This window comes from Eumetopias jubatus, unplaced genomic scaffold (genome assembly GCF_037043125.1).
Source record: "Eumetopias jubatus isolate StellerSeaLion01/CBP00866 unplaced genomic scaffold, mEumJub1_p1.0 scaffold_7, whole genome shotgun sequence".
NCBI lineage: Eukaryota > Metazoa > Chordata > Mammalia > Carnivora > Otariidae > Eumetopias > Eumetopias jubatus.
In genome coordinates, this window is record NW_028274813.1 from 1,503,431 (window position 1) to 1,513,812 (window position 10,382).

General features: G+C 65.1%; 1 protein-coding gene across 1 annotated transcript; it reads right to left on the minus strand.

Annotated features, from left to right (window-relative positions):
- Positions 1-353: 353 nt before the first annotated feature.
- Positions 354-4,374, minus strand: CUNH14orf180 (chromosome unknown C14orf180 homolog). Its single transcript, XM_028099119.2, has 4 exons — positions 4,264-4,374; positions 2,758-2,887; positions 1,031-1,075; positions 354-559 (listed from the first exon to the last, which is right to left on the minus strand). The coding sequence occupies exons 1-4, from the start codon at positions 4,372-4,374 to the stop codon at positions 354-356; spliced, it is 492 nt and encodes a 163-aa protein (XP_027954920.1).
- Positions 4,375-10,382: the final 6,008 nt, after the last annotated feature.

Genomic DNA, 10,382 nt, shown 5'->3' on the forward strand with positions numbered 1-10,382 from the left:
CCAGTTTCACCTCTGAGGGGCCCCATGGACACAGGGCCAGTGTCCCTGTCTTCAGAGGGCTCCGCGTGGCCACATCCAGGCCTGGCCCAAGGGTACGGAGAGTTCCCACTGGGGTGAGGGAGGGTCTGGGGGGCTCTCAGGGCCGAAGCCTGTGTGGAATTCTCTTTCTAATAAAACCTCATGGTGGACCCTAACATGTGCAGCAAGAGGGGCCCTGTTGGAGGGGGCGGGGTCACGTGCTGCCGCAGAGCCGGGCTCGGCTTGAAGCCCTTCCACCTGACCTGGGGCTACCCCCCCTCCTGCCCTGCACAGCTGGGCCCCAGGCGTGGAGGGGAGCGTCCGGCCGGCCTCCGTCAGCGCTGCAGGAGGCCCCGCCAGCAGGTGAGGGCCGTTTGCCTCAGGCGCAGGGCGAGCACCAGGAGCCGGGCCCGGAGGTCCTCAAGGGCCAGCGCCACGGGCTTGGGTCGGCCGTAGTACAGGCCCAGCACCAGCACCAGCAGGACGCACACGCACAGCCGCAGGAGCAGGGAGCCGCCTCGGGGCCTGGGCCGGCTGGGCGCTGGGGGCGGAGCGGGACCCGGATGAACCCCTGCCCGCAGGCCCAGCCCCACCATGAGGACCCTGTGGGGCTCCCTCCTCCCTGCGGGGCTGGTGGGGAGGCTGCAGACAGAGCCAGGCTCACCCTGAGGGTGGGCTCCTTTGGAGTGGGTCCTGGGGGTGCCGCCCATGGTCCCCAGGGGGCGTGGGGCACCCCCCTCCCTGCCTGGGGCCTCTGCCAGTGTTGGGTGGCTTCCTTGTGAAAGAGCCTCCCAGCGGCTGTGCTCTGGCACCCTCCCTTGGGGAAGGAGTAAGGGGGAGTGACCGCAGAGGGGTGCTGCTGTGGCTATGGTGTGTGTCAGGGGCCCTGGCCGAGCGAGCGGCCTTGACGGGGCAGGGCGGGGGGCCCTGCAGGAGCCCCCGGGGGTGGGGGTGTGCGGCAAGGGTGGCCTGGGCACGGCATGCGGGGGTGGGGGCGAGGGCTCAGACTCACCCCTGCTGGTGGTGGTGGTGGAGGTGGGCTCCCTGCGGGCGATGTCTGGGGAGGAGAACGGGAGAGTGGGCTTGGGTGGGGAGGGGCCCTGCCTGGGGGCGCACACTGCCTCAGCCTGCCCAGTGCCCTCAGGACCTCACAGCTCACGCCCGCCGCGCAGAGCTCCCTGAGACAGGCCGAGTCAGTTACAGCTGCCCCGTTTCACCGGTGGGAGACCCATGCCCCCACCCCGGCCAGCGGCCCCAGCGCCACATGCAGGTCCCACCCTGCGTCATGGCTTCAGGCCCAGGCTGCCAGAACTTGGGGAGCCCGAGAGGCTGGGTGCTGCTCTAGAGACTGTGGGTGTGGTGACCCTGTGGTGGCCTGGGGGAGGGGCCTGCCGGGGTCCCTGGGCAGGGCCCTAGGGGCTGGCACTGGGTGAGGGCTGGGCACCCGCCTATCCTCCACCGTGCACTGGGGGGCCCCGGGCCACCCCCTGGACTGCCTGGGCCCTGATTCCCGGCCCGCTGAGTGTCTGTCTCCAGGGCTGCTGGGAAGCTCCCGGGGGAGTGCTGAGCTGTGCTTGTGGGGCAAGCGCTGGACCCGGAAGCGACGGGCGCGAAGAGCAGGTATGAGGAGCCTAGCGAGTGGCACAGGCTGTTGGGAGAGGAGCTGAGGCCTGGGCTGGGTGTTTAGGGCGGGCCATCCAGGGAGGAGCTAACACGTGCCGGGTGGGAGTTTTAGCCATCACTCGGCAGGTGTCAGGAAGTACCTTGCCTGCGGGCTGTGGTGGGCAGGATCTCAGATGCCCCCGTGATTCCTACCCCCTCTAGTGTCGTCCCCTCCCCTTACTGTGGGGCCTGTGACTTCCACCCAACAGAAGAAGGCAAAACGGGAGGGATTCTGCAGCTGAGAGGCAAACCCCAATCAGTTGACTCTGAGTCCATCAAAAGGGAGATTATCTTGGGTGGGTCTGGCCTCATCAGGCAAGCTGTTTAAAAATAGAGGGAGGGTCTGCTCCTGGTCTTGGAGGTGCTCCGCTGTGGGTTCTACAGCTGCAAGGAAACAAAGTCTGCAACAGCTCTCTGAGCTTCGAATAGGGCCCCAGGCCTCAGCTGAGAGGCTGCCCCGGCCCACACCTGGATAGCTGCCCTGGGAGACCTGAGCAGAGGACCAGCTAGGCCGTGCCTAGACCCCTGACCCACGGGGTCACTGCGATAATAAATGTGGGCTGCTCGAAGCTTCTAAGTCTGTGGTAATTTGTTACATGGCGTGGCTAGCTGATACAGGGGCCAGTCCCATGGGCAGGGAGTGAAGGGGCCAGGGGAGGAGAGGGCAGGTGGTGGGGAGGGGCTCTGGGGCAGGAGGACCCCAGGACCTCGGCTGGGGCTGGGAGAATTCAGGAGGTGGGCAGTGAGGGATGCAGGTGTGGGGGGAGCTGAGGGACAGTGGGAAGCTTCCAGTGCTGGCGGGAAGGGTGGGCGGGTGCTGGGGACACTGCCCACTGGCCTTCCCTCGAGAGGACAGTTGCGATTTGGGCAGCTCTGATTTGCTTTTTTACTGCTAGTGGCTGTTTTGTTGACCGTTACTCTGTCTAGCCTGAGCCGTGGGCCGGGTTTTATTGGGGTTCTGTCTGTGCAGACAGGACAGGTGGCCGTGGTCCCTCCAGATGACCCTCTGTGAGGTCCTGGGACATGTGGCCCCCGCCCCACCTGGCCCCCCGCCTGCTCACTGCACTCCGCTCTTACAGTGGACGGTCACCTCCAGGGGCTCCCGGAACCGCACACGCCTCGAGGTCCTCTGTGGCTCGGCCCCGTGGCTACGGCACCCCGGCCCGCTCCGCCTCAGGATGGAGGGGGGGCACCTCCTGTCGCCCTCCTGGGCAGGGGTGGGAGGCAGAGGGAAGTGAGCAGAAGTGAGCCCCCAGGGGGCAGGAGACAAGGTTGCCCGGGCCAGGATCCCCACTGCCTCCTCTGGGTTTATGCAGAGGGACGCGCTGTGGGGGACCCGACGGGGGTGTGGAGACCCCCGTGGACCTGACCCACCTGCTGCCCCAGCCCGGCGGCCTGACTCTGGGACTGCTCCCGGGTGGTGGGGGCTGGAACAGAGCCATCGGGGCCATCACGATGGGTGGCGGTGTTCGTGGCCGCACAGGACCATGCCCCCGCCAACCCCAACGGTGTCTGTAACAGTCATGGTGATGATGACGGTATAACCGTGACTATCCACTGAGGGCCGTTTTCCTGTGCGCTGCCCGCACAAAACCTCACTGGATCCCGGAGCACTGGGCCCGCGGGGCTCCTCTACACCCGGTGCGGGGGAGGAGGCCGGGCCCTGAGCCAGGGCTGTCTGGGGTCAGTGCCCAGCTTGTGTCACACAGCGGGCCTCTGTCACTCACCTGTGGACACGGTGAGGGATCTGAGCATGAGACCTGCGCTGCGATGGGACAGAGCCTGGACACAGGTGCCCGCCCAGGGGCTGCCCTCCCACCATGCTGTTTGGAATGTGGAGTTGCTAGACTGCTCTGAGCCTCAGTGTTCCCACCTATAAATTGGGGACAACAGGCTGTTCTGAGCTGAGTACCCGTTTTGAATGGCTCCTGGCTGGGAGGCCCTGGCCGCACAGAGCTTACTGCTGGCCTTCTGGGGGACATGGGACCCGCCTAGTCCTGGGGTTGGGTCCACCTCAGGGCTGTCCCCTCCACTTGGTGGGACGCCTGGGCCTGTGGCCTGCCACCAGCCTCGCAGTGAGTACAGAGGCTAGGTAGGGACTCAGGTCTGAAGTTGGTCCCCACTTTGCCCTGGCCTGGCCCTCCTCTGTCCACCCTGCCCCACTTGCATGCCCCCTTCCCTGGGCTGCAAAGTGACCTTGCTGGGGAAGCATCTGGAGCCCCCCATGGCTCCTGCTTTCTCTGCCTCACCTGCGCTCGCTCCTGGTCCACTCTCTCTGCCCTTGCATGCTGTACCCCTGCCCTCGGCCCTGGTCTTGCACCTTTGGGCGTGCCGTGTCCCCCCCAGGGGCCTCCAACCCTCTCTGCCAGACCAAACCTTTAAAGAGCCACCAACCCCCAACTCCCGACCCCGGTGATTTTCTCTCCTGGGGTTCCTGGGGCCAGCACAGCTCGGGCAAGGACAGGGACCGTGCCTCCTGTCTCAGCTCCCCCTTCCCTGCCCACAGCGGGAGCCCAGGTGGCTGACCCTGGTGCATGGGCCTTGGGATCCTGGGGTTGGGTCTTGTCCAGGACCCAGCCTTACCCTCCCTGCCCTGGGCATCGGCGAGCCGGGAGCGGCCTCTTCATTCTTCCTGGTGTGATGTCGCGTCTCTGGCCGGGAGTCGGGGCTCAAGGCTCGCCCTGTAGGCCTCATTTATTGGAACATGGTCCTAAAAGAAGCAGGGACATTATTTATTGTACGAACAGCACTGGTAGACGGAGGAGACGTCTGTCTGCCCTGCCCATGAGCAGACACGGCTTTCCTTCCGGTGCTCCCAGCACGGTGCTCCCTGCACCCTCCCCGGCGGCCAGTGTCCCCCATCATCAGCCCTCACGGTTGCGCCATATTCCACGGGGCTGCCGTCGGTAACCTACAACCAGCCTCCGGTACTAGGTGCTCAGGAAGCGTGCGTTTTATTACGTCATGTGCATGTTTTGAGGCCATGCTGGGGGGCCTCCGGGGTGTGAGGGAAGGGGTCCAGGGCCGGGCACTGTTGGGGCTCCATGGGACTGGGAAGGCTGCTCCAGAGGGTCTCTGGCTCCGCGAGGGGCTGGAGCTGGTGGGGCCAGCCTAGAGTCTCTAGTCTCGGTCTCTCTGCCCTGCCCTGTCCCAGGTTTAACCTGCTTACTTTCTAGGTGTAAGGTGGCGCCTCCCCACGTCCACCCGTGAGCCTGTGATCCGTCCTCCCTGACGCAGCCCCTCTTGGTGGATTCTCGTTCGCCTTTGAAGGGTTCCTGACTTCTGAGACCTCCCCGGTCCTGCTGTGGGCGCAGACCGCGCCAGGCACCCGTGCAGGTGAAGCCAGGCATTGAGCATTTGTCCTTCGAGGGCCCTGGGGGTGGGGTGATGGGCCCACCCTTTTCAGTGAACATGTGGAGAAATTGAGCCCAGGGCTTCCCCGGCCACTCAGACACCAGGGCAGTCTCTGCCCCTCCCCCTGGATAATGAGAGGCGTTGGGGGGTGGCATGCGGGTCACCTGCCCCTCCTTATCTCCAGCCCCAGGCTCCTCCAGGGCTCCCTGGTCTGGGGTCCTTTGTGGACATCCCTGCCCTCTCTGTACATGGCGAACGTTTGGGTTTTGTGAGGAGCGTCCCTGGCTTCTGTCCTCCAAGGATGCCCCCTGCGCTCAGCGCTAAGAGCGGGGCTGACGGTGAGGGTCCGCACTGTCCCCTGCATGGTGCTGTCAGGGTCCCCTGAGAGCTGGACGGCCTCGAGGGTTGAGCAGGGCCCCCGTACAGTCTTCCCCGGGGAGATGACAGGGCGGCCGCGCCCTTGGCCCCACCAGGCGTCAACAGCACAGCTGTGCAGAGCCTGGTAATGACATCCGCGCTCCGCAGCCGGGCGGCTTTAATTATTTCTAAAGGGAGCAGTTTTCTCCTCCTCAGCGTCAGCTTTTTACTGCAAATAGAGTCAGGGAAGGAGCCTCGAGCCCAGCAAGGGGGACATGGCAGGGAGGGCGGCTTGCTGGCCTCTCAGGTGAGGAAACAGGCCTGGTGAGGCTTGCAGAGCAGTACCCAGCCGGGGGCCCTGCAGTGCCTTGCCCTCCCGCTCGGGACTGGGGACAGCATCGGGTGTGCATGTGTGTGAGCATGAGTGTGTGCATGTGAGCGTGTGTGCACAGTGTGAGCACGAGCGCATGTGTGCGGGCGGGCATGAGTGTGCACGTGTGTGTGGGTGTGTGCCTGTGAGCACGTGTCCATATGCATATATGAGCGAGCATGTCTGTGTGTGCTTGTGTGTGTGTGTGAGGGCGACTGCACATACACCTTAGTGTGTGTCCATGCGTGTGCACACACATGCGAGTGTGCATGGCTATTTGTACATATGGGCATGAGTGCTCATGCACGTGGAGCACATGGGAGTGTGTAGTGTGGGGGGTGTGATCGCACAAGCATGTGGGCGCATGCCGTGTCTGAGTGTGTCTGAGTGTGATGTGCCTCTGTGTACATGTGTGTGGTGTGTGCAGTGTGTTCGTGAGTGTCTCTGTGGCTCTGGTGCAGGCAGCCCGGTGGGTCCCGCCAGCTTCATCAGGGACCCTGTGTGACCATGCGTGACCTTGGACAGGCCTCCTAAGCTCTCTGTGCCTCAGTCTACTCAGCTGAAAATAGGGATCACAATAGCAACTTCCTCCGTGGGCTCGGTGTGGCCAAGCACGGCTGTGTGCCAGGGGCTCAGAGGGAGCCTGGGACGGTCGCTCAGGGAGAGTGGCTTTGCTTGGGCAGAGAGCCTGGGGCCCCTCCGCCCCGTGAGGATGTTGCCCTCCCCCCAGGCGGCTCTCGGGAGCCCCAGGCCTTCTGGGGCCATGTGCCTTTGCCTGGGTCCTCACCTGCTGCCGGCTAGTCTCCCCCCACCTCCCCTCTACCTACCGTCCCTGCCCCACCTGCCTTGCTGCATCTCTGCCTCTTGCTCAGGCTCCAGCTTCCCCTTAAGTGTCATTTCCTCCGAGAGGAAGTGGGGGCCTTTGCCAACACCGAGCACTGGCTTGAGTCCTGGGCTCTGTCTTCCTATGGCTCAGCGTGTGTCTCAACAGCATGATGTCTTGGGCCTCAGTCTCCCCACCCGTCGCACACAGGGAGGTGAGGATTGCTCTTGGCACCGCCCCCCGGCTCCTCCACAGCCCCCCTCCAGCCGCCGGGCAGTGCCCCCCTCCACCCCTGGCTGGCCGGCCGAGGGCAGGGCCCTGCATGGGAGCGGGGAGGCCTCGGGGCCTCCAGCAGCAACAGTAACAGGAGTGCCCTCCACTCTGAGGCCGCTTGTGACAGATGGGTGATAAAGGGCAGAAAATAGCTCAGGCCTGGGGCCTGTGGAGTGTCACCACCGCCCCCCCACCCGTGGAGGACACGCCCCAAGGGCAGGGCTTCTCCGTCAACAGCCTCTCACCTCTGTTGAGGGGACACCCTCTTCCCCTGGGGGTAGGGACACTGGTCGCTGCAGCCCGAGCCTGCCCAGCATTGTCTCTGGGTGGGCGCCTGCCTGGCGGGGCCTGCCGGTCAGAGGTGGGCCAAGGGCGCCCGAGGTGCAGGGCCTGCCCCGGGCCTTCCCCAGAGCTCCTGCTCCAGGCGTGGTGGGTCTGGAGTGCCGAGCGGGGAGCCTCAGGCTCTCCTGCCCTCCTTCCTAGAAGCGCGGGCCGACCAAGGCCGTGCACCCACAAGAGCCCTGACCATCTATGGGGTTTGGCCCACCGAGGCTGAGCCTCTGCAGCCCAGCTCGACAGCCCAGCACCCGCCCCCATGGGCCCCCCAGCCCCAGCTCTGCACACCGCTCCCACCAGCCTCCAGGCATAGTGCGAGGCAGGCCGGGCCAGCTCCCGCCCAGCTCCCACCCAGCTCCCGCCCAGCTCACCGCTTCTGACAGCGGGGCCAACTGTCCTGCCATAGCTCTCACCTCCTCCCGGGCCAGGCTGACCACGCCTCTGTGTCCCGCTCACCCCTGGGCCCACCCCCATGCCACCAGCCACCCACTGCCTGCTGGTATGTCTCCATCCTCGCCAGGGGTCCCTCTGAGACCCCCAGATAGTGCAGCCCTGCGCGGGGAGGGGGCCTTCCTCAGCTGTGACTGTGGGGCCGACAGCCGCTTCGGCACGCACACCTGCTCCCTGTCACCCCTCACATCCTGCACTGTGCCTGTTCACCCACAGGACCCCGGGGCTCGGCGGGTGGAGGAGCTTGCCGGCAGTCCTGTAGCCCGGGGGAAGCTGAGCGTCTCCTCCTGACCCGGCACGTCTGGAGCCTGATCGAGCGGAGCCACCGCCCGGGCTCGTCCTACGTACCTGTCCTGGTGACACCTCCTCCAGGGGCTGCCAGGCTGGCACAGGTGGGGGAACCACGTCAGGGCCTCACCCTGCGGAGGCTGGAGCTCTGAGCCCCACCGTTCACACCCCACATACGGGCACAGCCTCCCCCCCAGCCCCCCCGACCCCGTGCGTGCACGGGCACACACACGTGCACACGGGCACCGCCCCGGCCCACCTGGGCTCCTGCAGGTGCCGCACCCCTGGGTGAACTCGCCCACCGGTCCGGCCCCCAGTGCGCTGGCGATCGGAGCCTTGAGCAGAGTGGGAACCGGAGCCGCCGTGGCTCACAGGCCAGCTGAGAAGTTTCCATTACAACGGTGGGGCAGTGGCCTCTGGACAGTCTGGCCGTGGAGGAAGCTGTCACCACAGGGCTTGGTGGCCTTGGGTGGTGTGTGCGCTCCCCCTCCCCTGAGCAGCTTTGTCTGAATTAAGTTGCGGGGGGGGGATGCTGAGGCCACAGGACACATGCTACACCTTCTTCCAGCTGGAGAAGGGGACAGGAGGCCATGGGCACGCCCACGCCCACGCCGGCCTCCCTCAGGAGGCTGGGGGGTGGAGTGAGGGCCAGTGGGCAGGGGTCCCCAGGAAGGGCCGGCTGCCCCCAGCCCAGCACTCACAGCCCGGAGCAGGCTGGCAGCTCCCCAGATAACACAAATTTCTGACTTAAGCAAGAGGAGAACCCCTGGGGGCCACCCCCTGGCTGGCCGCTGGCTCACTGGGCTTGCCCAGGCACCTGCCTGGAGCTGGGGGCACAGGGACCGGGAACTGTCTTGGCCGTCTCCAAAGACACCCCCCCACATCTCTGCACATGGGACAACAGCAGGTCAGGGTGATGGCTGGGTGTCTGCTGGGTGTAGGGGGTACCCTAGAATGGGGGATCTTGGCCTTGAGAGCCCCAGGCAGAAGGGAGCGGGTGGACCCTAGCCTAGACCCTGGCCACAGGGAGACCCAGGTGGGCCACTCACCCCGAATTCCAGGCCCCCATGTAGAGTGGAGGTCTGTGCCAACCATCTAGCATGCCATAAAGATGGAGATAATGCGCTAACCTTCCTGGAGGAGCCTGCACACAGTAGATGCCCAATACATGGTGTGCTCTGAGTTGGAGGGGTGACCCACGTGCACCGTGGGCCAGAGCAGAGATTCCTTCTGATCAAGTGAGCTCAGAAAAGGGCCGGTTCTCTGGGGATAACCAAATGCTGTGGCCTGGGCTAACTGACTGGATTAAGACTCCATTCCCGCCTCAACCTGGCTGCAGCTGCGTAAACCTGCCCTCAGCAGGACCCCCGGGGCCTCTGAGGAGGGCTCGCTGGTGACCTGGCCTCAGTCCCGGCGAAATGACAAGAACCCTGGCTGCCGGCTGCTTTTGAAGGGACAGAGCTTGGCTCATTGTCAGGGGAGATTTGTAGAGACTTGCACCCCAGCTTTGTGGGGGAACTGGCCAAGTTCCCGACCTCACCCATGGGTGTCCAGAAGCCCTTGGGTCAGGCCAGGCCGCTGAGGAAGGGCTGGGAGCACCAGGGACTGGCGGTGTCTCTGCGAGCACCCACCACCCCCAACTTCCAGACAAGACATGAGGTTCAGAGGGGTCTGGGTCTTCTGGGGTCACTGACCACCCTGGTTTGCTTGGGAATGTGCCCATTTTAGCACTGAAAGCCCATGTCCCAGGTGAATGGGATGGACAGCCCCCGTCCTTGCCCAGGGCCATGCAGTGTGCTCTGCCTGGCCCGTGTCCACCCATCCACCCGCCCATCTGCCTACCTGTCTGCCCATCCACCTGCCCACCCGTCTGCCTGCCCATGCCAGGTTCTCTGCCCACATCTCTGGCTGTGTATTTCCGCTCTGGCAGCTCCATTCCCAAATGGGAAGTGAGTGTCTCCCTGTCGCCCTGAGCTGGGACCTCACCCGGCTCCTTCCTGGGTCCGTGAAGCCAGGCTCTGTGGCGTGGTCCAGTGGGAGTGGTCCAGTGTGCTGCTGGCCCGATCTTGGGCCCCCCGGAGAGGCAGTCCTGGGTCTGTCCAGCCTCTTGCAGCTGCTCCGGTCTGGAGCTGCCACTGGTCAGCCTGTGGGGCCAGTCGGTGGCCGGCCGGTGTCCCCGCCCCGCCCCAGGCCCCTCGGCGGCAGAGCTTGGCCAGCTGGCAAGAGCTGAGCTATAATTATCTCCCCCCTTTGGCAGAAATAGCAGTGACCCTGAGGATAGGCTGCTGGTCCTGGTGCAGGAGAGGAACTACTGGTTTCCCAGGCCCCGAACACAGACAAGATAAGGGGTCAGTGCCCCCTTCCTGCCCTCCCGGCTTCCGGTTCCAGAGCTGTGCAGCCCTTGGAAAGCCCGTGGATTGGAATCAGAGGCAGAGCGGGGGTGGGGAAGGC

Bases quoted from the DNA above. Each gene is read 5' to 3' on its own strand.
- CUNH14orf180 (XM_028099119.2), bottom strand. From the start codon at position 4,374: ATGAGGCCTACAGGGCGAGCCTTGAGCCCCGACTCCCGGCCAGAGACG. The intron at 2,888-4,263 runs GTAAGGCTGGGT...ACCCCTGCCCAG, and splicing joins CGATGCCCAGGGCAGGGAGG to GAGGGCGACAGGAGGTGCCC. The intron at 1,076-2,757 runs GTAAGAGCGGAG...TCTCCTCCCCAG, and splicing joins CCTGGAGGTGACCGTCCACT to ACATCGCCCGCAGGGAGCCC.